Source organism: Falco biarmicus, chromosome W (assembly GCF_023638135.1).
Source record: "Falco biarmicus isolate bFalBia1 chromosome W, bFalBia1.pri, whole genome shotgun sequence".
Lineage (NCBI taxonomy): Eukaryota > Metazoa > Chordata > Aves > Falconiformes > Falconidae > Falco > Falco biarmicus.
Window position 1 is genome coordinate 8,510,747 of NC_079310.1, and position 27,251 is coordinate 8,537,997.

The 27,251-nt window shown below is 42.2% G+C and overlaps 1 protein-coding gene across 1 annotated transcript; it reads left to right on the forward strand.

Annotated features, from left to right (window-relative positions):
• Positions 1 to 5,433: 5,433 nt before the first annotated feature.
• LOC130142093 (uncharacterized) lies at positions 5,434 to 11,897 on the forward strand. The gene is made up of 2 exons (XM_056323544.1): positions 5,434 to 6,064; positions 9,867 to 11,897. The coding sequence occupies exon 2, from the start codon at positions 10,246 to 10,248 to the stop codon at positions 11,539 to 11,541; it is 1,296 nt and encodes a 431-aa protein (XP_056179519.1). The 5' UTR covers positions 5,434 to 6,064; positions 9,867 to 10,245; the 3' UTR covers positions 11,542 to 11,897.
• Positions 11,898 to 27,251: the final 15,354 nt, after the last annotated feature.

Sequence of the window (27,251 nt, forward strand, 5' to 3'; positions counted from 1 at the left end):
ACCCATGCAGCTCTTTTCCAAAGTTAATGAGATGAAGCACTCGACAAGGTATGGAAAAGTCCTGGACATTTACATGAGGTTTGAGAGCTTTGGAATTACACCTGCTAAAGCTAACACATTTTGAAAGAACTTTCCCTATTAAATTTAAATGGAAAGTTATTAAAAAAAAATAGCATCATTATTTTCAGACAAGATTCTAGATTGTTTATGTTAATCTTCTCCTGCCCTTTTTACTGTTCCAGGCAATTCTGTGGCAGAATTGAAAGTGGAGGATGCTGACAGACAGCATGAAGCATGACAGCTGCTCAGGGTCTCCTAGCCTGTGTATGGGTTTGTGTGCTTCTAATTATCAGTGTGTGGGAGTTTTGTCAAAAAAGCTGGGCATGTGGTTCTTTTCGTTCTTCTGTGTTTGTTGTGGACAAAGCTAGGAAGTAATGATTTAATTAAAAGCAGGTATTCTGAAGATAGTGCTTTCTAGCAAATGCCTGAACTCTGCAAAGCACAGCCAGTGGGTGGTAGGTTGTTCACAGAGGAATTTTTTCTCTGTTTAATAAAGTCTGATCTTACAGTGGGTTAAAAAAATATTAAGGGTGTTTGTATTCTTACTGGACTACCTGTTTGGAAAGGACAAGACTGGATCTAGGAATAACTCCCAGTCCTGAAACACTACAGCTCTCAGTTGCTAAATCCTTTGCCTCAGAACAAATTGTCTGCAATCTGCATTATATTTGCATACAGGAAAAGGCAGGAGAATAGTTTGGTGGTTAGAAGAGAAAGTGAAAATCTATGTGAGGGAAAGTAGAACTTTTTCAAGGCACTTTGGTGTATGGTTTGTAACCCTAAACAGAGACCTGCTCTTTAGCACCAGAAATATCTACAAAGACCTTCTAGAATTTTGCTCAACTCCTTGTTTCAAGTGTCCCCTACCTCATTCCATAAACACACACATACACAACAAAACGCTGTGCTATGACAAAAAAACTAAAGCGACTTCTGCCTCAGGGTATGAATGCTTTACTGGATTATATTTCTTCATTCCTGACGTTTCATCCACTTAAATCATTCACAAAACATTTGATTTGTGTACATTAATGAAAAACATACTCTACTGGAAGTTTCATGCATTCTTACTCTCCCCATTTCAGGTATTTACTGTTTACAGCTGTGGAAATTCAATTTTTTGGCACCTTTGATTCTGAGGTCTAATGATATTTTAATGAGATTTTAAACTGACTAATTTAAATGAACAGGCCTATTGTACATATGAATTTTTAGGGTAGCTTTGTCTTGAAAATTCAGTCTCCTTTGTTTAAGGTGGCAGCCAATGTACATGGAATGCTGCTATGCTGAAAATTTAAAAACCTATAATCACAGAAGGAATACTGTACTAATTTGCCTTTCCTTTTAGAAATCCACTGACTTTACTAAAACTCTTTAATCTGAATTGAAGGATTAAGATAATCTGTGAAATATGCAATGGCTTGTGCCATCTGTGGCCTTGTCTTGCCCTTTGAAGAATTTAATTGTCAAATCAGCACAGGGATCTGCAGTTATGTATCTAATTCAGAATATTTAAGTATGGTCACATCAGTTATTTTGTGGGATAATAAATTCCCCCAAATCCACAGATGCTCTATTTATTTTTTGAACTTTAAAAGTAGGAATGGAGATAATTTGCCTTTGCAGAAATGCCACAGAATGCAGTAAATTCACCTATAGTTACGCTGAGAGTGAGCTTAGCCCATTTTTTATGCCTTTTCTGAATGACGTAGGTGGAGTATTTAGAGTGAATCTAAGGATAATATTCCCAGCAATCTGGTTTGTTGTAATAGTGGTATTGCCTTGTCACCAGATAATTCCTCCTCTCTCCCCCGCTGAAATCCCAGTCAAGCAGAGCACTGAGGTAGCTCAAGTCACATGTTTTCTCTTCTCAGCTGTGTGCTGGGCTACACACTGCCCACTGAAACCTGACCCTGTCCCCACAGCCTAGCTCCAGAGCTCCTGCATACTGTCCTCCTTCACCTCCATTTCTGACTTGTTCCACCTGCAAGGCAGCACCCTCACCTTGCATTTTGCTGCATTCCTGTGTAAACCATGACTGTCCGGCCTCTCTATCTTTGGCTAAGCCTCTCTCCATCCTTGTAGCATTTGGAGCCACAGACCAAGTGGACATCTCCAGCCTAGGGAGAGCCTCACAGAAATGATGGCCTGGGCTGAGACTTCCTATACAGACAGTGCTGTGTTGTGCTGCACCAAGGATGCTGAATTCAGGTTTGCAGTGGCAGCCTCACAGCTCCCCAGGAAGACTTGTTTCAAGGAACTTTGAGAAAGGGATGTCAATAGGACTTTGGGATCTCCCTTTGCCCTCACTGCTCCCCTGACCTCCCATATGCTCTGACTCCCCTGGGGTCTGTGGCCTGTCCTGGAAGGGAAGCCAACTCCCCGGCACAGCATGGAAGGTAAGCAGGAGTTGTGTCCTGCTGCTGTGAGGAGTACCTGCCCTATTGTAATTTGGTGTAGGACTCCCATTCCCAGAGTGGCTGATGAAGGAAAGTTAGTGCTGCTTGTCCCTGGAGGGAAAAGAGATTTTCTGCCTTTACGGGAGCCTGTGCAGCCTGGAAACTGAGCCTTGCTGCCTCCATTGTTCATGGAGCTGCTCATTTTGACGTTCAAGGTACCTTGCCAACAAAAGAGTAGGAGATCCTTGGAGTCTGCAAAGATAATGAAAGTTTATTTTATCGAGTCATGATGATATAGACATTACATGAAACCTCAATAATTAACTCTGTATTATGGGGCTAAAATATCTTTCTAAAGCAGATGAAACAGCTGATCCAGATGAGGGTCTGCAAGAAAGTGCTTATTAGAGCTGACACTAAGGGGTGGGTTGGGGCTTGCAGGCTCTGGGGTTTCAGGCTGGGAAGGAATGATCTAGCTGCCTGACCTCTTGCACTTCACAAGTCTTTCAAATTCACCTAGTTATGCCTGTATGGTGTCCAACAATTTGTGGCTGAGCTAAAGCATAACTTTAAAGCAGACACAAGAGCTACTGATGGTTTTACTATTTTCCTTTGATGCCAATCTTTTTGTCTTCTTTTTTTTTGGCACATACCAGCAGCATTTGTTTTGTCTTTGGTCAGCCATCTGGTGCCATTCATTATCACCTTTTGGGAAAGTGCCTGATCTCCATGGTACCAGAGTCTGTTTAGTTTGAGCTCTATGTAGGCTGAATTCCTGGAGCTTGAACTAGCTCAGGAGTTTTGATCAAGGGGAACTGAGGAGTTGAGACCAATACTGCAGCATGGAAGGCAATGTAATTATATAGAAATAGGAATGATTGTGCACTTTAATTAATCTTTGAGATATTTAACCTCTGCTGGAGTAAATATAGGGTGTTTTTAAATGAATATATAAAATACAGATGAAAACTAATATTCAAGGGAAAGAAAATCAGCAAGGCAACAAGCTCAGGATGATTGCATAACATATGAAGCTAACATGCCTCTTTTTGGAAAAGCTCATCAGTCTTTGATCCACCATTATGTTTATCTTGAAAACATATTGTTTATGTAGCAGATTATGCTGTTACCTTCTGAGGTCATTGTCATATGGTGAAAAGTCCAGTTTGCTGTGAGTAGAAACATTAGGAAAAAACATGTATGTCAGCCAATATAAAGTGGAGAGTCAAGCTATTACACACTTTCCCTGGAATAAATGACTAGTTACAGGTCAACACATGCTTGAGGATTCCTGGCAGTTAGAGAAGGTCATCATATGTTAAAGGAAAAAAAAATAATCAAAAAATAAATAAAATTAATCATCTTTTCTCAGGAGCCCAGTTTTCCCTCAGAGTATTAGAGATTAGATTTAAGATCACAGAAGACTGCACAGTAGGGCGAATCTTGCACTAGCATGAAGTAAGCAAATAGCATGAAACCCAGGTTTTAAGAGCCCTAGTTTAAATAAGATTAAGCATAAAACATATAAATATCTAAGGCTTTTAAGTATTAGTGGGATTTTGGAAATTGAATGATGGATTAATTTGTCCAATTTGGGTATCTAACAGATAGACATTCCATGGCTTTCTTCAGAGTCAGTGGAGTACCATGGCTTTTTCCAGGGAAAGTGATTTTTAGACATCCATTCTCAGGATGGTATGAATTGCAACACAAGTGAGTGAGTGCAACTCAAGCTCACATCTGTTATACACAGCATCATCGATACTTTATTACTCTTCATTGACTGGAGAAAAAGCCTATATGTTGCCTATCTATGACTTTAGAAGTTTAACAATTAAACATCTACATTTAGGTGAGATGAATCTGACCCTTGGTAAAAGCCTGGAGATATACTTCTCTGTGGAGTGGCTGGAAGAAAATGAGCATATCCAGACTGAGTAATTTATTGTAATAACAGGCCATGGCTGTAACAAGCTGCAGCTGTTGTGAAGGACATATGCAAGGTCAGAGGGATGAAGAAACTGTGTACGTGGCAAGAAGATAAGAGAGTTGGACTGAAAGATGAGGAAAAACAGGATGTCTGGGTAAGGGGGGAGCAGTGCATGGACACCACACCAGGACCAATCATAGGGGGGATGGAAGTGTGTGAACAAGTAGTTTTAGCCTATCACCTTTTGCATAACAAAGCCTGAACAGTGTGTGTATCTTTTGCTAGGAGTATAAATTGCTGTAAGTCTATTAATAAAGTGGCACTAACTTGATCACATTGGTCGTATAAGTTGTGTCCGAACCTTCTGCGTCAACAAGTGGTGCCTGAACAGGGACCCTCTCGTCCTTGATTCCAGGAGCGAAGAGGCGGCTCAGAGGGGGCAGAAGAAGCCGGCCGTAGCAGGCACTGCCCCGGTGCCTGGGAAGGCGCGCATGCACAACCATTGGAATCTTGCCCTGATCAGGTGAGCAGCCGGGGAGGAGATGGGGTCCACACTAAGCAAAGAAGAAGCGGCAGTGGTTAAGCTCCTCCAACATATCCTCTCTAAGAGAGGGTTATCTTATGATGAGGGAAGCCTGAAGAGGTTGCTGTCATGGGCTCGGCAGCGAGGACTAATCACCTCAAGTGAGTGCAGCCTTTGAACTAGACACTTGGGAAAAGATTGGTGCAGCACTGTGGGAGGACATTAGTTCAGGCTCTAAAGACAGTGGGAAGCTCTCCACAGTGTGGAGGCTGATCCTAGAGAATCTGAAAGAGATGAAAGCAGAATGACAGACTACCACATCTGCTTTTGCTGCCCTGTCGGCAGAAGCTGAAGGCGCTAGAGCAAAAGACTCTGCTACTGCTATGACATTCTCGGGATCCTTGTTCCCAAAAGCCAAAAGAAGGGACAGGGATAAGTCGCGTGTAACAGTAGTGCGGCTAAAGAGCTGAGAGCCGAAGGAGACTAATCTGCCACCGCTTGAATCTCCCAGTCTGTAGAGGGATTTTTAAAGGACCGAGGACATATGTTACCATTATCCGGGTTGGACAACCCAGACCTGTTAGTTGAAGCTGCAGAGCAACTTTAAATTGTCCTGGGAACAAGCAGTGGGAGAAAGAAAACAAGCTATGCACAAACAAGAAGCCAGGTGCAGAGCAAGTCCTGGGAACCGCGAAATCAACACACTCTCATCGGCACACTCTGATCTGGCACCTGCAGCATGCTCACCAATCAGCGACACGGATGCCCACATGGCCAGAGACTTTTATCCAATCACCTGTGTGTAAAGTTGGGTGAGCAGTTGGTTTAAGTTATAAATATGACCTGTTTGTTTAATAAAGTGAGCACGGTATGTAGCCATATTGGTGTGATTGTCGTGACTTGGCCGACTCTCCACGGAGGACACTCTTCATCTGGCGCCCGAACAGGGACCCATTTATTTGCTTAAATGTGGTTCACTTAAATGCGGTTTAGCTTAAATGCTGTTCGCTTAAATGCGGAAGTCTCCGTGCATCAGACCCAAAGGGAAGTTGTCTGATTAGGGAGCTGGAGGTCGGAGGCGGGCGGAACCTGGAAGGCGAAAAGTGGAGTCCAGAGTTCAGTGTAGAGCTGCAGATCGCACCCCCGCTGGAGGTAAGACCGCATAGAGTAAATCGCGGCAGGGCTCCCTGCTGATTTCCTCCCTGTGAGGGGGGGGGGCACTAAAGAAGACCGCGAAGAGTGCAGCAGGGCTCTCCGTTGATATCCTTTCTGTGAGAGGGGGGAGCTCTGAGGAAGACCGCGATGGAATTAGACCCAGCAATTAAACTGTTAACTAGCATTCTCTTTAAGAGAGGGGAGTGCGTTAAAAAAATGGAAGTGGAGACGTTAGTTCACTGGGCACGAAAAAAAGAATAAGATCCCCGAGCCCGCGTTATTGTTTAGTATTACGGAATGGAGAGAAATGGGAAATTGCCTCTGGGATACTATGATTGAGGGAGGTAAAGAAGGAAAAGAAGCTAAAGCGTTAGGAGCTACATGGCGGTCTATAGTTAACACTCTGGAAACTATGAAGGCGGAAAAAAAAGTAGCGGCGGCAGCTATAGAAGCTTTGGTAGGAGATGTGGTAGAAAAGCCGATAGAGCCGAAGGGTGATTCACCTAAGCCTTCTCTCTTGGCTATGTTTTTCGGAGTTGGGCATACTCGTCCTACGAAGGGTATGTCAGCCCCTGCGTGTTCAACAGTGCAGGAGTTTTTAGATAAGACAGCAGACAAACCGGAAGTTACTCCTCAGGGGGTCTGTTGTAACTGAGCCGAACCCGGAAGAGGCTGCTGAGCCTCCCCAGGAAGGCGGAGCAGCGAGTCATGCTGCACCAATTGGAGCTATGGGTGGAGCAAGACCAAAACGAGGGTGGTGACAGCTCGTAGGTCAAGTCAAGGAGGGCAAAAGCGCCTCTTCCTGAAACATCATCTGACAAATTTGAGGAGGAAGGCAGGGAGAAGCCTTGTGATAACAATACAGAGAAATCCTTGCAGGAGGTAATAGATAAATTAAGAAAACTGAAAAAGCGAGTTGAAATGAACCTGCCTACTACTTCAATACCTGTAATTCCTCCAGTTAGCCCAACTACCCCTCCGACGCTGAACTCAGGAAAAGATCCAATTCTACAGCGTTGGTCTGGTGGTGTTTGGGATGCTATTTTGGAAGGTGACTGGCCGGTGACTAGCTCATTAGCTTGTCCAGTAGTGGTTGATGATCTTGATTCACATAACTGGGACATGATTTATGGAAGGTTAATGATCAGATTTTAGCAAAGGGAGTGTTGCAATCTGGTCTTCCAACTCCTACAATGATCCCTCAGAAGTGGCAAATTGTCGTGATAGACTTGAAAGACTGTTTCTTCATGATTCCCTTACATCCTGACGACACGCAAAGATTTGCATTCACTCTGCCATCAATAAATTGTGCCACTCCGGCCAAACGGTATGAATGGGTTGTCTTACCACAAGGAATGAAGAACTCTCCTACGATGTGTCAGACTTTTGTAGATTGGGCACTTGTTCCGGTACGACAGCGTTGGCCTCACGTCCTGATCTATCATTATATGGATGATACATTATTGGCCGCTGAACAAGGGATTTCAGATGATCAAATGAAATGGCTTGTTGACCACCTTCTATCATGTGGTTTGGTTGTGGCGCTTGAGAAGGTTCAGCGTTCGGCCCCATGGAAATATTTGGGCTGGCTCATCTCGGATGCTCAAATCCGTCCTCAGAAGGTAACTCTTACTACACAAATAACTAATCTGCATGATGTTTAAAGGCTTTTAGGAGACCTACAGTGGGTTTGTAATATAGTTGGCCTCACTAATGATGATTTGCAACCGTTCCGATCCTGGTTGCATGGCACCGAAGCCAACAACCCCACCGATGCTGAACTCGAGAAAAGATCCAATTCTACAGCATTGGTCTGGTGTTATTCGTGATGCTATTTTGGAGGGTGATTGGCAGGTGACCAGCTCGTTAGCTTGTCCAGTACTGATTAATAATCTTGATGCACATAACTGGGAGATGATTTATGGAAGGTTAATGATCAGATTTTAGTGATAGGAGTGTTGCAACCTGCTCTTCCACCTTTTAAGATGATCCCTCATAATTGGCAAAATTGTTGTGATAGACTTGAAAGACTGTTTCTTCACGATTCCCTTACACCCTGATGACATGCAAAGAGCCTCACTAATGATGATTTGCAACCGTTCCGATCCTGGTTGCATGGCACCAAAGCCAACATTCCTCGAATTTGTTCACCAGAACAGCGGGCTGCCCTAGAAGTTGTGTCCCACAAGATTCAGACTGGCTGGTGTGGTCGCCGAATGGCAAATCATCCGTTGTCTTTTTTGGTTTGTAATGTTGCCACTTCACCTTTTGCCCTTATTTTACAATGGCAAAAAAAAAAAGGGGGGAAATACGGCGATTGTTTGAGAGTGGTTGTTTTTGCCATTGCAACCCAGACATCATATTTTAAGTCGCCCTGAAGCAGTAGCGACCTTGGTGAGAAAAGGAAGGGACAGGATTGTTGAAAGTGATGGGACTGAACCAGCAGATCTCATTCTTCCAGTCCGTGGTGAGGATTTATGAGTAGCTCCTGAGACATTCAACAGCCATACAGGAAGCCTTGATGGGTTATACAGGTGTCGTACACAACAACCAGCCAAAAGGACCTCTCTGGAAGATATTAGAACATTACCAGTGGACTGCGAGACCATTATGCTCAAAAGACCAGTTGAAGGGCCAACGGTGTTCACAGATGCAGGACGAAAGATGAAGAAGGCTGCGTGTGTTTGGCAATCTGATAATCAGTGGCAGAAACACATGATCACCGGTGAACCACGGGACAACCTTCAAACCTTGGAACTGAAAGCACTGTGTTGGGCATGGGGAAGCTGGAACGACACACCTGTAAACATAGTATCAGACTCATTGTACGTAGTTGGTGTAGTACAGCGCATTGAAGATGCCTTGTTGAGAGAGACAAAGAACCAACATCTTGGTGAAATGTTTATACAACTGCGTAGAACTCTTCGACAGAGAAAACATGAGTTTTGTGTTATGCATATTAGAAGTCATCAGTGGAACATTGGATTGGGCGAAGGTAATGCTAGAACTGATGAAGCAGTCAGCTGTCTGGCAATAACTCCTCCAACAAATAAGTTTGAAGAAGCTCGTAACAGCCATGAGATGTTTCATCAGAATGCAAAGTCTTTACATCGACAGTATCAAATACCCATAGCAGATGCAAAGGGTATTGTCCGCTCCTGTCCTCAATGTAGTCATCATGGACCTGGTTTAGGGGTGGGCACTAACCCAAAAGGTCTGAAGGCACTTCAGGTTTGGCAAATGGATGTAACACATGTACCTGACTTTGGGAAGCTTAAGTATGTGCATGTCACAATTGACACCTATTCTCATTTTATATGGGCCACTGCACAAACCGGTGAACATGTGGAGAGATGCTTAATGTCTTGTTTTGCTGTCATGGGACTACCTGTAGAAATAAAGACAGACAATGGTCCAGCGTATAGTAGTCAACGAGTCGCTAGGTTTATGACAACTTGGGGAATTAAACACCTTAAAGGGATTCCTCACTCCCCAACGGGGCAAGCAGTTGTTGAAAGGGCAAACCGTACCCTGAAGGATTATCTTCAGAGACAGAAAGTATGGCAGGACATAGACGTAAATAAACGGTTGACTAAGGTGTTGTTTACCTTAAACTATCTCTCCCTTATGGAGGATAGAGAGGGACCACCTGTTGTTATATATCACCAAACAGCACGAGGGAACCAAACAACTACAGTTCCTGGTTTGAATGTTTTGTATAAAAATATGGCTTCAGGCGTATGGGAAGGACCTAATCCGGTGTTATTTATCGGTAGAGGTTATTTTTGTATCTCCACAGATAAAGGACCTATATGAGTCCCTAGCAAGTTTGTGCGACCTGTATGTCAAGATTAGAAGACAGAAGAGAAGACTCAGAGCGAGCAGACAGAATAAACTGTCTATGTTGTAAGGGATGTAACCTGCAGGTATTATGCCAATGTATGCTATGTGGAGTAAAACAGTTCTGTAGGCCAAAGCTTAAATGTAAATGGTGTAAAGAGTGTATGTGTTTGATTAGTAACCGGGCATGAAGCAAGAGAAAACATACGACTAGTGTAATACCATGCTAACTGGAGACAGTATACATCATCAGAATCTGTGAAAGAACAGATTTGTGGGGTGGAATGTAAAAAAAAAAAATAAAATAAAAAAAAATTGTGGAAATTGTAGGACTAAACATGTTTGAGTTGTGGACTTGGTTTGCAGTCTTGATGAATTTTTTACCTGTTGGCCAAAGTATTTTTGACATCTTGCCTAGGACAAACATATGGGTGACATGGGCAAATATCACAGGAATAACAGACTTTTGTTTGAGTCTGCAACAGGCAGACAACCCCTTTAGAACTTGTTTAATTGGTATTCCCCTGCAAGAGAATGAAACAAATTTTGATGGTTTTTGGAATGTTAAAACAGTGGATCTGACTTCCAATCAGAATGGTACGTGTATGAGTCCAAATGGGCAATATGTTTGGCCTTCTATGCGTAATGCAGCGTGGCAGAAGACAGTTATTGAGAATTTAAATCAGCCACATCATTTACCTTTGCAGGAGTTAGACCTATTGGCTAGCGTTGTACCTGTTGAATATGTTAATGTTACTGCAACTGGTATGGCAGACTGTACCCACTTGTCATCACCACTTCAGCCCGTGAATGACACTGGAGTAATTTGGTTTGGTGACCCGTGGCAGTTATGGCTAACATGTCAAGGTGAACGGGGGTTTTATGCAGGGTTTCAAAATCTAACCGGTTCACCTATTTGGGGTGAATTGAAAACTGGGGGTTTCCATATAGAGGTATCACGGGGTTATCAGTTGCCACCGGGAGTCTTTTTGATATGTGGGGACAGAGCATGGCCAGGGATTCCTTTGTATCCTGTCGGTGGACCATGTTATTTAGGGCGTTCGACTTTGTTTGCTCCACTTATGAAAGACTTATTAAAAATGACTCCACAATTTCATAGATCACGGAGGGACCTGCGCACCTTTGATGAAACATGTAATGACCGAGTCAATCAGCGGTCTGTAACAACAAATGCCTTAGCCTCCATATTTATGCCAGGAACAATGACTGCATTAAATGCTAAGAATATACGGAAGTTAGTGTTCTGGGGAGAGAAACAATTTAATCTTACATCGCAGATTTTAAGTTCGTTATTGCTTGATGTAGATAGTGTTAGGCATGCTACATTACAAAATAGAGCTGCAATAATTCTTTTGTTATTAGCACATGGACACGGTTGTGAGGATTTTGAAGGGATGTGTTGTATGAACCTTTCCGATCATTCCATATCTATCCACAAGAAGTTGTCACAACTGCAGGGAAACATGAAGCATATTCTTGCTGATGATAATCCCTTTGATGAATGGTTGAGAGGATTGGGGATAACAGGTTGGTTAAAGATGTTATTGATGGAAGGAATATGCTTTGTTATAGTCATTGTTGTAATGTTTTTAGCTGTTTATTTTCTTGTTTGAAGAAAGGTTTAACATCTATTGTGAAACAGACATGGGTTGTCCAAAAAGTAAAAGGGGGATATGTAGAGGGATTTTTAAAGGACCGAGGACATATGTTACCATTATCCGGGTTGGACAACCCAGACCTGTTAGTTGAAGCTGCAGAGCAACTTTAAATTGTCCTGGGAACAAGCAGTGAGAGAAAGAAAACAAGCTATGCACAAACAAGAAGCCAGGTGCAGAGCAAGTCCTGGGAACCGCGAAATCAACACACTCTCATCAGCACACTCTGATCAGGCACCTGCAGCATGCTCACCAATCAGCGACACGGATGCCCATGTGGCCAGAGACTTTTATCCAATCACCTGTGTGTAAAGTTGGGTGAGCAGTTGGTTTAAGTTATAAATATGACCTGTTTGTTTAATAAAGTGAGTACGGCATGTAGCCATATTGGTGTGATTGTCGTGACTTGGCCGACTCTTCACGGAGGACCCTCTTTGTCTGGCTGTTGGGATGGTTAAGAAGTTTAGTGAAGACGATTGTTTATGCCTTAGCCGTTTTTGTCTTCTTGTTACTCTTTTTATCCTGTTTGTTGCAGTGTCTACAAAAGTGGATAACACACTCTATGATGAAAGTTCTTTTTGTGCAACAGGTAGGGGGAGATGTGGGACAGGGCCTGAGAGGCAAGCCTCCCAGTACGGTCCAGCTGATAAGCGGGGATGTGCTGGAGCTTGTCGGCCATAAACCTTGGGAGGATGGCTACAAACCTCGGGAGGACAAGGAATGTGAATAGATAACAACCGACAGGATGAGTCAGGCTAAGAAAAGATAAGGGAATGAGGAACAGATGGCCCAAAAGAGAAGTAACAAGTCTGTGCTAATTGATGACTGTAGAAACTTACTTAAAGTGTTCTTTGTTTGTCGTTAACCAATTAGGGATTGCCTGGTATGTAATTTGTAGTTTAAAGAACCAATCTGTTTAAAGCACTCGGCCTCTGATAACATATATAAACTTGTGATTGTATACAATAAATCGACATTTGTTTGCATCAAGCAGCGTCCCGTCTCTCATCGCGGCACCAGAGGATGTGTTAACTAAACCAATAACCAGTTTCCAGTGGATGGAGGTTATGACAATTTTATCTTTCCAATCCCATGCCTGCTGACACAGACACAGGGCAGATTTCTGTTGTTTCTGAAGGCTCTGACACATGGAGCAGCCTTGAAGTTTGCATAGCTCATTTTATCTTTGGATTGTAAGAAGATACAGAATAAGAACAGGGCAGAGGAAGTGATCTATACAAGGGAATAGTAAATAGCTCTAAAACAGTGCTGCTTTTACCTATTTCATTTTGATTTAGAATAGGTTGTACTTTTTAGCACTTGCCTAGCAGGTTAGAAAGACAAGGCATTATTCATACTAAGTCATTAAGTCAAGATATTCTGGAAAATTTCTGCAAAGCAGTAAAAGGAAGTATTATGATCCTTCTGTGACCTTTCCAACAAGACCAGCTCTTTCTTACTGGAGTACTGTAAATGGACCTAATTTGCAGGTTCAGAGAGGATTCTGGCTCTAAGAGACCTGTGTTGTGCTCTGACAAGATACTACTGGTTAGGGATTTATTTTTTTATGGCTGAAGGCACTTTAGACACTCCTATTTCAGTCACTTCTCTCTTGTCTTAGAAGACTAATCAAAAAAAATGGCCTGACATCATGACATGCCAACACAATATTGATACAGCCCCTGGCAAAAAAAAAAGACCTTTGCATCCTTTCATTGTAATTGCAAACAAGGTACATAGCCTTCAGTTTTGTAGTGTCAGAACATTTCTCGTGAATGAATTTTATCCTCAGAAGGCTTCTATGAAATTTGGAGGTATCATCTTGTATTTTTAGTGAAAATTGAGGCAAAGAGTATTGTGAAGAGAATTGCCTTTGGTTATGTAGAGGAAGGAAATTATCCTTCCTATTGTGTTATCTTTAGACAGTTTTGTCATTTACTGAATACATAGATTGTGTGTGATCATGAAAATTAAGGCCAAGTGTTTTTAAATACCTTCTGAAGCAGGTTAATTTCTTTCTGTCTTCAGTCACACAACTTTGAAATCTCATGTTTCACTTTTAAAATTATAAGGAAATTGCCTTCGGCTGGAACATAGATCTCCATTTTCTTGCTTATTCTGGTATTGCTTTTCCTTTGAAAAAGGCATTTGGAATACAGAACAGTTATATGGATGCCTGGAATTCTAGCACATCCCTGACTCTAAAGATGCATTTCAGTATTGCACCTTCAACTTTGCCAGCAAGAGTTTGAGTCACTTCGGAGGGGCAAAAATATAGCTGCTTTATCACTTGGATTTCTGTTTCATTATCCAAAACACAATTAATGCAGCAATCAGATATACAATATTCTTTCAGACACTCAAAACTCTATACTTTTGCCTCATTAAAATATATGACTGTCTAAAAAATCATAATATGTAATAAAATGCCTTCTGGGATTTTATGTCTTCTGCTGCTTGAGTCTTCTGATTTTACATGTCCAAGATTTTTCTGTGAATGCATAAATGTGCTATAATAAACTTGTTTCTTAAAGAAAAAACAAGGTTTTAACCCCTTCCTTTGACTCCCCTAACTGAGTCCATGCCTGAGGAAGTGACAACCAATACTGTAAAACTGACAATAAACTTGTGATTTGGATGTAATATGTTCACTCCATGGTAGAAGCTTAATTTTTATTACAACTTTGAAACTATATTTGCATATGTAAATAATAACTACACGGAACAGGTAGCAGTGATCAAATCCTTATAACTCTGTACTTTGTTCCATAGTTAATAGTATGGATTTAAAAGTGCCAGTGAATTTAATGCCAAGACACTTGTACTTTTAAAAACAAATATCTTAGTGTTTTCCAGCACAAATCATCACAGCAGCATTTGCTGGTCCTGTTATCCATTGATGAAAGTTACAGGCTTTTCTTTTGGCGGGTTTCATGTAAACTTACACATTGCTCATAAACTCTGTGTGTCTCTTACCTAAAAATTGTTTATGTATCAGAGCTGCCAGCGTTTACAAAGATCATTGGTGTTAGTTGATTGGTGAGCTAATGACAGTCCATATTTTTTAAAACTAGAATCTAGACCATGTACACTTAAGTTTAATGCTTTTTAATTTTTTGTCATAGCTTAACCCCAGCTGGTAACCAAGCACCATGCAGCTGCTTGCTCACTACCCCCCCCACCCCCCCCCTCCCCCCCCCCCCACACATGGAGGGGTGGGGAGGAGAATTGGGAAGGAATGTAAAACTCGAGAGGTGAGATAAAAACAATTTAATAATTTAAACAGAATAAAAAAGGCAAGAACAACAAAAACAATAATAATAATAACAACAGTTGTAATGAAAAGGTGGGGAAAAGGATAAAATCCAAAGGGAAAGGGAGAAAGGAAAACAAGTGATGCACAGTACAACTGCTCACCACCCACTGACCGATGCCCAGCCAGTCCCAGAGCAATGATCCCCCCCAGCTAACCCTCCAAGTTTATATACTAAGCATGACATCCCATGGTATGGAATACCTCTTTGGCTGGTTCAGGTCAGCTGACCTGGCTGTGTCCCCTCCCAGTCTCTTGTGCCCCTACATCCCTCTGTCTGGCAGGGCCCAAGGAACTGAAAAGTCCTTGATTTAGTATAAACATTACCCAACAACAACTAAAAACATCAGTGCTGTTAATCAGCATTGTTCTCACATCATAGCCAAAACACAGCACTGTACTAACTACTAAGAAGAAAGTTAACTCCATCCCAGCTGAAACCAGAACATTTTAAAATTTTTTTTTGCAAATTAAATTTATTTTATATAAATTTAAAAAATGTATTTATATAACTATTTTATATAAAAATCTTATATTTATATAAAATAGTTCATATATAAAATATATTTATTTATAAAATTTATATAAATGGATTTATATAAATATAAATTAATTTTTAAAAATTTAATTTTAATTACACCTTTTAAATGCTTTTCCTTTTTAGTGCCATATCTTGCTTCTGAACTAAAGAAGATGGAAAAACCCTGGAAACATGTTCAGACAATTATTTTTTTTGCTACTTCATTGTGTAGTTTAAAATTGTCATGTTTTTAAAGCTTTTACATATAAAGTTGTGTGTGTTTCTGTTAGTTTGCTACGTGCCCAGTGGTGGATACCTAGGCTGAAGTGTTTTTAACCGTCTCATCAACAAGGACCTTTCCTTACAAACTTGAATATAGTATACTTTCCTTAACAAAATGTCAAAATTTGACCAAGTCATATTCCATAATAACTTAATTGATTTTCTGCTATTGGAAGTCCAGTTAATGGATGTACACCTGATCCGTTCTGTGGGAGTCCAAAAGGAATCAGCTTCCTCTTTTGCTGTCTTTATGCACAGCCACAGTTAGAAAAATATAATACTCAGAGGTGACTATTAATTGCCTCACTTCTGAAGGGGGAAAGGACAAAGGCTTGGGCCTGTCCCATAAATTGTCACTGTTACAACTCCGTTCATCTTTTCTTTCTCTTACATTGGCTTTTCTTAAGTGGATTAATACTGTTTCCTACTTGGGCCTCATGGGAAAACTCCCTTTTCAACTTCCAAGCTAAGTAAGAAAACTATCCATCAATGCAGAGAACACAGGAAAGAACTTAAAAGTAGAATCTGACCTCCCACGTAAGTTACATGAGACATGAATCTCTTAGACAATATAAGGAGCGGTTTGCAAATAGAGCAAAGCATTTAACTATAGGACTCTGCTGTGTTTATTAAGAATGCATATCAGTTGTGGTTTTATCAATAAATGACTGTGTGCTTAGGAGTGTAGAAGAAAGGCTGCAGAAGCGTGGCCATAAAATCTCTAAAGATCTGCACAATCCAGGCCTGGTATTAGAATAGGCCTGTAATTAGAATTGTGCTGAAGTTGCTGTGCTGAAGTTAACAAGAAAGGTAGCCTTGAGCTATTCTTGAATCCTGAGATCAAGTAATTATGTTGTGCCAACAGGCCGTGGCTGTAACAAGCTACAGCTGTTGGGAAGGCAGGTGCAAGGCCAAGAAAGATAGGGAGCGGTATGGGAATATAGGGAGTAGCAAACCGCAAGGCTGAAGCATAGCAACGCAAATAGCTACATGGATAGAATGCTTATTTTAGTCATGATAATTAGGGGTGTGAGAACCACGCGCGCTTAGAGGCTAATAACCAATTATATTTTTGCTTTACGAATATACATGTGTATCGAGTCTATATAAGTAGTGTTAGAAACTAATAAAGTTGAGCAAGATGCATAACTCATATTGAGCGATTTCTTGACTCCGCTGAACCCTTCTCCCCAACAATTGGAGCCCAAACCACGGGAAATCTGGAAAAACTCTGCCTTTGCATATTGACGGTGGGCTTTGCGAATTGAGAGTCGCTAGAGAGGAGTTCGAGCAGGAAGACGTCCGTAAGGAGTAAAGGCGTCTGAATCCGGCATTGACGTCCTGCACGGACCTGCACCGGTAAGACCGTTTTTCCCTCGATAATGGAAAGGGAGGCGGCACTCATGCTATTAACTGATATTCTTGCTAAGCGAGAGGCTAGCGTGAGCACAAAGAAGCTCCATGAGCTCTGTAGGTGGGCGAATGAAAAAGGACACTTAAAAGACCCGCAATTGATGTTTAGTGTGACTGAGTGGGGAGAGATCGGGGATTCCCTTTGCGATGCGATCCTTAGCGGCAGCAAGTCGGCCAAGGACTTGGGAACAACCTGGCGGGAGGTTATAAACCATTTACGATCAATGGTTGCGGAGAAAAAAATTACTATGGCTGCCTCAGACCTCCTCGGTCAGGAAACCGAGTCGGAGTCTACCCGATTATTTGGTCAAGGCACTCTGTCTGCGAAAGGCATAGTTGTGCCTATTAAAAAATCTGCGACAGAGCTATTACACCCGACACCGTCTCCGGAGGGTGCCGCCGCAACGGGTGGTCCACAATGCCGACCTGAAAGCTACCAAGAGCCGCCCCCCATGCTAGATGAGGATGAGGGTACTAGAGCGGGTCCGAGCGTGCCTCTGAATGAGAGTGCAGAGTCCGATAAAGAAAATGAACCCATCCCAGCTGCAGCTGCCCTGATCCCCCGTCCCCGAACAAAAACGTCCGACCGGACCCTAAACCGCTTGCAGCAGCAATTGAACGAATGCCATCTGCCTACTGCCGGTCGTGATCTTCAGGTCCTGACCCAGGAAGGCGTTATCCTCCACCCTGCCGCTCCCCAAAGTCATTGGTCTGGGATTATAAGAGACGCTATATTGGAGGGAGAGTGGCAAGCTGCTTCTGCTGTTGCATGTCCGGTGCGGACTACCACTTTACCAGATAGTTCAGCAGCCGCAGCGTGGAAACCTGTTGATTGGAAGTTTATGCAGCAGCTACGACAAGCCGTTACACAATATGGATTACAATCTGAACCAGTCAAACACTTGCTGAATTATTTGTTTGACTCTGAAATTATGATACCTGGTGACTGTACTTCGCTAACCAGATTGCTTCTTACACCGGCACAGTATTTGCTTTTTGAAAAGGAATGGGAACGACAAGTGCATAAGACTTTGATTCTGCCCAGGGCTCAGGGGCATCCCCTGTGTGATGTTAAAGAGGACATGCTGTTAGGTTGTGACATTTATGCTGACCCTAAGGTACAATTAACGTTTTCCATGGAAATGCATAATGCTTGCGCCCTGACTGCAAAACAAGCCCTGATGCTTGTCCCGTCGGAACGTAAGGCCCCTTCTTTTACGACAGTCAAACAGGGAACAACGGAGCCATTTGATAGTTTTGTGAACCGGCTAGTGCAAGCCTTGGACCAAAACCACAGTATGACAGAGGACCTTAAAGTACAAATGCTCCGGATGCTAGCTTTTGAAAATGCTAATCCAAGGGCCAAGACGATTCTGTCCACCCTTCCCCAAACAGCTCCGATAGAGGAAATGCTGGAACGAATGGTAAACAGCGCATCTGCCCAGCAAGCCACCTTTGTCTCTGATGCTGTAAGTTCTGCTGTAAGTTCTGCTGTATCTACAGCCATGCAAAACCATACCCAGGTGCTGGCAGCTGTCCTCAAACCTGCAGCGCGACCGCGAACCAAACAAAAAACTTGTCTCAGTGCTGTAACTGCTCAGTGTCTGTATGGTGTGACAATTGCCAGACTACTTCTCATGCTACTAAAGTCTGTTGGCGTCCAGGAAACTACAAACAGAGCGCGAACGGTGGCCGCTGCAGACAAAAGTGGTCCCGCCAACGCAGGCCCCAGTCTCCCAGCAACCCGGGGAAGCTTGGGAATCGACTTTGCGACAGCAGTAGATGTCACTCTGTTTGACACAACACCGCAAAAGGTTCCATCATGACCTTTGGCCCGATACACTCCTCGTGTCAGCAATTTGGAGCTCTCCTAATAGGCCGATCTTCAGCTGGACTAAAAGCTGTCTTTGTAATTCCGGGGCTAATTGATGTTAATTATACGGGACAGATTGTTATTGTGGTTTACACATTGTATCCGCCTCTCCACATACCGCGGGGAAGTAAAACTGCTCAATTAGTTCCCGTGAAAAATTTCACAGATGGAGTATGTGCGCCACCTTGTGACTCTTTACCGAATCGTGGGAATAATAACTGGATCTACAGACGAATTTGTATGCTTCACTATGTCAATGAACAACCGCCCAGAAGCTAGAGTCACATTACGGAGAGGAAATGAATCTTGTACCTTTGTTGCACTTTTTGACACAGGAGCTGATGTTACTATCATCACCTGACAGGTGTGGCCTAGACATTGGCCTACTAGACTGGCTACAGGACGAGTCAGCGGCATCGGAGGCGTCTCACTGCCACATACTAGCACAGAGCCAATCATTATTCAAGTGGAAGACAAAATAGCATCAGCACATGTACTGATTTTACCTTTACCAGATGGCATCTCTGCCCTCATCGGCCGCGAAATAATGACTCAGTTGGGAGTAGTGTTAACTACCCCGGTACGGTTTTCTGGCAGCGGCCCCTGCAGGGCAGCCTCCCATCCTAAAACTCACCTGGATTACAGATGAGCCTGTCTGGGTGGAGCAGTGGCCGCTACAAAAAGAGAAGCTGCAGATAGCGCATGAGCTGGTACAAGAACAACTAAATGCTCACAATATTAAGCCATCAACCAGCCCTTGGAACACCCCCATCTTTGTTATACCAAAAAAGTCTGGAAAGTTTCGCTTACTTCATGATTTACGCAAGGTGAATGAACAAATGCAAGCCATGGGAGCGCTCCAGCCCGGATTACCAACTCCTACTATGATACTTAAAGACTGGGCCTTATTAATTGTAGACCTGAAGGACTGTTTCTTTACCATACCATTACATCCATCAGATACAACGTGCTTCGCCTTCACCTTGCCAGCGATTAACAAGGATCGACCAGCTCACCATTATGAATGGGTGGTCCTTCCACAGGGAATGTGCAACAGTCCCACCATGTGTCAACTTTTTGTTGCTGCAGCATTACAACCCTTACGTCGACAGTGGCCGCATGCTCTCATTTACCATTATATGGATGATATTTTAATAGCTCAACCGCAACCCTTTACGGAACAGAACCTACAACAACTTATGCAAACACTTGCGCAGGCAGGATTACAAGTGGCACCAGAAAAGGTTCAAAAGCAATCTCCGTTCAAATACCTGGGATGGAAGATTAATGACAGCATCATAACGCCACAGAAAAGCACCATTACCACTGAGATCAAAACCCTTACTGATGCGCAGACGCTGATGGGGGATTTACAATGGGTATGTCCCCTTCTGGGCATTACTAATGAAGATCTAGCTCCTCTACGGCCTCTTTTACAAGGCACAGATGCAGCTAAATCCATTCACCTTACTAATGAACAACAGAAATGTATACAGCATCTTGGGCACCTAGTATCAGCGCGATGGGTAGCTCGACGAGACGCTACCCCCCCCCTCCAACTACTGGTGGTTTCTCGCCCTGTCTTTGTTTTTGCTGTTATCATGCAGTGGCAAAAGAAAAATGGGGGAGATAACCTCTTCCATGTCTTGGAATGGATATTTTTATCCCTTCAACCTAAGAAAACAGTTCAGACTCGTATGGAAGCAATGGCCGAAGTCATTCGAAAAGGTCATGACAGGATGATAGCTATTTCAGGGGAAGAACCATTAGTATTCACCTGCCAATGAAGGGAGCAGACCTAGAATGGGCTTTGTGAAACTCTGCTGCTTTACAATTGGCACTCTTAGGATATACTGGACAGATATCACGAGAACAACTAAAGGGGAAAGATATCTGTTTTTGAGAATGTATTCATGGATGGAAATACCTAAGCATTCATCTGTTCCACTTCAGGATGGTCTTACAGCATTCACGGATGCAGGCAAGGCTACTCAAAGGGCTGCTGTGGTCTGGAAGGAAAAGGAACTCTGGCAGCAACACATTATTGTTGCCCACCCTAAAGATAATTTACAGACATTGGAGCTGCTTGCAGTTTGTTGGGCTATGGCAAACTGGCGCACGGTGGCGCTGAACATTGTCACCGATTCACTATATGTGGCAGGAGTAGCTCAAAGGATAGAGGATTCACTTTTGAGAGAAGTAGCAAACCCACGACTAAATGAGTTATTCCAGCAACTTCAAAGAGCTACAAAGCAGAGGACTGCGCCATATTGTGTCATCCATATCAGAAGCCACAAATGGTAGGAAGGCTTAGGAGAAGGTAATCACAGAGCAGATCAATTGGTTAGCCTGACACGAACTGCACCCATCAATCAATTTGAAGCCGCACGAATCTCCCACACTCAGTTCCATCAAAATGCTAAGGGATTAAAAAGACAATTTCAGCTAACACATGCTGAGGCACAGGGTATTGTTAGGAGTTGCCCGCAGTGCAGTCACCATGGTCCTGGCCTAGGGATGGGGGTCAATCCCCAAGGTCTGAGGGCATTAGAGATCTGGCAGATGGACGTCACTCATGTTCCTGAGTTTGGCAGGTTGAAATATGTACATGTCACGGTAGACACCTATTCAAAATTTATTTGGGCAACTGTACAATCTGGAGAAAGAGCCTTGCATGTGTGTAAACATCTAACAGCCTGTTTTGCCATCATGGGAGTCCCAGAACAGATTAAGACGGATAATGATCCTGCCTATGCCAGTCAAGTTGTGCGGAAATTTCTTATCACGTGGGGAGTACAGCATAAGACTGGAATATCTCATTCTCCCACGGGACTAGCCATCGTTGAAAGAACAAACAGAACGTTGAAGGATTATCTGCAGAAATTTGCGGACATTACAGACCCAAAGGAGCGCCTACACAGAGCCTTGTTTGTTCTCAATCACTTGTGTTTTTGGAGACGACTCAGAGCCCCCAGCTATTATTCACGCTACCTGTGTAAATACTAGAGCCCCAAGAACTGAATTATCTGTCTATTATTGAAATCCTCGAAGTCCACGGTCAGAGGAATGGGAAGGTCCTGCCCCTATTTTGTTTAATGTTCGAGGTTATATGTGTGTTTCCACCCCTACAGGTCCAGTGTGGGTACCCAGTAAATGGACACGTGCTGATACCAGTAGTCATAAAACTGAAACCAGAAGCTCGCCAGCGGGAGCTACATCGGTGGCAACTGGCCACACAGCCTCTGGTGTTGGAGGCATCGCTGCTGTTACAGAAGAGGACAGTTTGGGCCTCCCCAAGGGATGCATGTGACCAGCTACAGGCGGGACTAGAGAACAAAGTTCTGTACTATTCCCTAAATGCCTGTGATTGTGATCAAAGGGAATGTGGCTGGGTTCTATTACTTTGTGGCTTATGTAAACTTGAATGGTGGGTCTCTGTATATACCTTGCTAACGGGTTTAGGGTGTTTACAATGTAAATGGAAAGTTAGAGAGAGGAATTGCAGGAGCGGGCTGGAAACTAGGACCATGCATGGCAATCAGTTAGCTGAGGGGAATGTGCTCGAGCTTGTCTAGACAACAATTAACATGATGAGGCATGTTTACAGAGCACAGGGGAGTGGGAGACGGATGGCGCCAAGGAAAGATAACACCTTGCTGTTAATTGATGGTAGTTAACCACCAATCAGGGATTGCCTAGTATGTAATTCTTAGCTTAAAGAACCAATCTGTTTAAAGCACGCAGCTTCTGAAAACATATATAAACTCGCGATTGTGTACAATAAATCGACAACTTGCTTGCATCAAGCTGCGTCCCGTCTCTTCATTTGCCGCAAGGAATCCTTTTTGGGAGTTGCAAGAATGGATTAGAGGAGACCACCAATTTGCCCAAGATCTGTTTGCCCTGTTTGAAGCTACTGAAAACGCGAATCGAGCACAGTGGCAGTGGCGGGCTTGCAGATATTTGGACTGCCTCAGGCTGCAACGCCAGACTAAAATTATAAGTAGGGAGTGTGGTAAAGGTATTTTTATACCTCGACAATATGCTGTCCCTGCCAAATAGTGGAGGAAGGCCCAGAATGAGTGGGCAAGGAGAGCTCACAGAAGGTAACGTTTCTGTAGGATTAGACATGCTCAAATGGTGGACTCGGTTTATGGTCTTGATGAATATTCTACCTGTTGGCCAAGGTATTTTTAACATCTTGCCTAGGACAAACATATGGGTGACATGGGCGAATATTACAGGGGTAACAGACTTTTGTTTAAGTTTGCAGCAAGCTGACAACCCCTTTAGAACTTGTTTAATTGGTATTCCCTTGCAGGAGAATGAAACAGATTTTGATGGTTTTTGGAATGTTGCGACTGTGAATCTGACTTCCAATGAAAAGGGAATATGCCTGAGTCCGAATGGGCAATTTGTTTGGCCTTCTATGCATAATGCAGTGTGGCAGAAAACGGTTATTGAGAATTTAAATCGACCACATCATTTACCTTTGCAGGGGCTAGACCTATTGGCTAGCATTGTACCTGTTGAATATGTTAATGTTACTGCAACTGGTATGGCAGACTGTACCCACATGTCATCACCACTTCAACCCATGAATGGCACTGGAGTAATTTGGTTTGGTGACCCGTGGCAGTTACGGCTAACATGTCAAGGTGAACGGGGGTTTTATGCAGGGTTTCAAAATCTAACCGGTTCACCTATTTGGGGTGACTTTTGTCACCCCAAAGGAGCAAGACTTTTGTTTTCAGAATAGATATATGCTTAGAAGTGACTTCCGTAGGGGTATCCAAAGTGCAGATGTATCAGAGGTATTTAGTAATCTCTCTTTCTCATTCTCTTTATGCTCATTTAAATAATTGTAAATTTTGTGGAGGTTGTGTATATTGTTTCTGCAAAATTCTTCCCACAGAAACTGTAGAGTGGTGAAATTATGCATCACTTGATTTTAATGATTATTTTTTTTTATATATGGCCACAGAAGAGGCCTGTGTCCAAATAATGTCTGTCAGTATACCTGAAAGTACACATTTCATTTCACATTCTCAGCTAAGGGTGAGATTTTTCTCACCTATTCTCTTAGTGACTCCCTCTGATGGTCAATGGAACGAGGTAGTCACCTCTGGAGAGTGACTCATACCATACTAAAATGAAAATATGTATCTTTGTACACTGACTAAAGAGGGGTCCCAGTTGCCATTTAGATGGCTAAAGATAAATCGGATGAACCTTGGCAAATATCTATAAATGTATTTATATCATCTGAACTAGCAGGTTAAAAAATGTACTTCAAGAAAGAGTTTCCTATCTAGCACACTTTTTGTTTAATTAACATGTAAGTAAAAGAAAGTTATATCATCTCTGAAAAGGAAGTGGAAACTGCAAATATATCTATTTAATGAGATAGAACCATCTTAAAAGATCAAAGTAAAGTATAACTATTTACATCTTTGTGGTTTGACAGACTATCCATTGTAATTAAAGTAAGATAAAACCACAGCATTACAGTATCATTCCTACAAAGGAGGATACCATTCTTCCAGATGTCACAAGCTAATGCCAGACTGATTAATATCAGTTCATATGGTAAGGATCTATATTTGCATCCTGCTTTTCTAGTAGTGTGAAAATACGCTAACTGATTATATGCAATGGTTCTTCTAAATGGCTGAAGAAGAGTATATATGTGTTCTGAAACTGTAATTCACTTTTAGTAGAGTATAAACAAAATGAAGAATAATTTTTAATGGTGTGTCATAATCTACTAATGTCTGGAAAACAAAGATTCATCTTCTGGGCTGCCAGCCTAACTGTTACTGATTAGTTAATAAGTTAAAATTGATTGATTTTATTTGATTAATTAATTGATTTTATAAATTCATTTAATAGAATTAAAATATAGAAGGATAAGGGAAAAAAAAATTTATAGGAAACTTGCATCTACGCAATAAGAGACGTTATGGAATCTTTTGTACCAAGGCTAGAAGAAGGGCCTGGAACTATTGTAATAACTCTAGGGTTGAAAGGTTTCATTGTATTTAACCAGTCTTCTGTACGCAGAGGTGTATTGAAATGTCAGAATATGAGATTAATGGGAACTGGGGAGAGTCGACTGGAACAGCTTGTAGGTGCCTGCCAAGAAACTGTGAACTTTAGTAAAAGGTAATTCCGGCAGGGGGAGATCGCGACCACCGACTCATATACCACCTACCCAAATCGTACCCTAGACCCATTTCTAGACCTTTCTAAGCTTTGCTGCGCATAATCGGATATAGAAGGAGAATATATTAATGATTTATGGGAAATATCATGGTTATGCGTGAATATTTAATGAATATGTATGAATAATTTCTATATATGGTGTCTGATTTTGAGACCTGGTGTGCATTGATCGTGAGAGGACTCGCTCACGCACCCGGCCGTCAATAAAGAAGTGTCTGCTTATCTACATCACATTGGTGTCGATAAGTTCTTCATTCCGAGATTTCAGTAACAGTTTTGTCGACCCAGATGGGACCTCGCTGAAGGAGACCGGAGGAGTCGGAGACCTGATCGGTTCCAGCCGGCACCGAGGATTTCTCGGGGACACCCATCAATTCCCGATCCGTAAGGCTTTTCGCGACGTTCCCTGGATATTTGGTAAGGCACTTCTTTTTCTAATTGTAGTAAGTGGGTTTGACTCCCACTAAAGTAAGTGCACTGGAGGAAGTGGGTTGGAGTTCCACAAGAGTAAGTGGGTTAGAGTCCCACTATAATAAGTGTATGGTAAGGAGTGGGTTAGAGTCCCACCAGTGGGTTTGAGTCCCACTGAGTAAGTTTGCCTGTCAGATGCAGTGAAAGCTGCGCAGGGTAGGACTAAGCGTCTGCCCGTAAGACATAAGCGAAAGCTATTGCAGGGTTGGACAAAAGTGGAAACAAGCGAACCTATATGCTATAGTGTTCTCTAAGGTAGTGCCTCTAACAAGAAGTTAGAAGGGGTTTTTCTTTTGATATGGAATTGTTTATTGTTTCTGTGTATTGAGAAGAAAATTAAGAAGTGTATAATATTGTGTTTTATGTCTTTGTTTAAAGTAATTGTGGAAAAGTGTGAGTGTGGCTGTAAGGGTGAGACGTGCAATTGAGCACGAAAGCGAGTGTGGAGTGTGGATCCGCGGATCGGAGTGACAGAGTTGAATAATTGTGTATTGTACTGTGAGTGATTATACCATGGCATCTAAGTTAACTCGGTTGTTTAAAAGTAAAAGCATGGGTAATCTTGCTGCAAATGACAAAATCATGAAAAAAATTCTCCGTTGGGATGTTTACTGGCACATTGGGGAAATTTACATGATGATCTGCAAAAGAGCCAGATGATTGAGTATTGTAATAATTTGAGTACTGTAATAATTGGTGGCCTTTGTATATATTGGATGATCAGGAAAAGTGGCCCATGAATGGGACACTGAATTATAACACTATTCTGCAGTTAATGCTGTATTGTAAAAGAGAAGGGAAATGGAATAAAATGCCAAATGTGGATTTGTTTTTTTACTTAAGACAAAGAAAGGATTGGCAGGATGAATGTAAGCTAACTATTAGAGATAATTTGGTAATGGCTATAACTTCTGATAATAAGAAAGTGGAAAAAAAAATATGTTGCTCAACCTGTGAGATTGGGAGTGGATACAGGAGTAACATTTTTTTTATTAAATACCTGTAAAGGAAAAACTGGAACAAAAACAGGCCATTCCTGCAACCACTGGATTTGAAATTTGGAAATAAGATAATTACACATGAATTCTTGTATGTACCAGAATGTCCGATACCCTTGTTAGGAAGAGATTTGTTATCCAAATTAAATGCACAAATTGTTTTTGATGAAGGAGAACTTTTCTTGAAAATACCTGAGTCAAAAACAGGAGAAATCCTGATGATACAAGAAAAGGTAAAGGAACAAGAAATTCCACCGGAGGTGGATTTGGCAGTGATCCCTACTGTATGGGAAACAGATATTCCTGGTAAATTGAAACTAGTAGAGCCTGTTAAAGTAGATTTGAAGGAAGGCGCAGGAACAGTGAGAATTAAACAATATCCAATCAAATCAGAAGTGAGACAGGAATTGAAGAAATTGATTGATAAATTTTTGGAGTATAAAATTTTGGAAGAATGTGAATCTGAGTATAATACTCCTATTTTACCAGTCAGAAAACCCTCGGGTGAATATAGGCTGGTACAAGACTTGAGAGCAGTAAATCAAATAGTTAAGGATATTTATCCTGTAGTAG

What these genes read in the sequence shown, in the direction of transcription:
- LOC130142093 (XM_056323544.1), top strand. Translation starts at nt 10,246, where the DNA reads ATGTTTGAGTTGTGGACTTGGTTTGCAGTCTTGATGAATTTTTTACCT.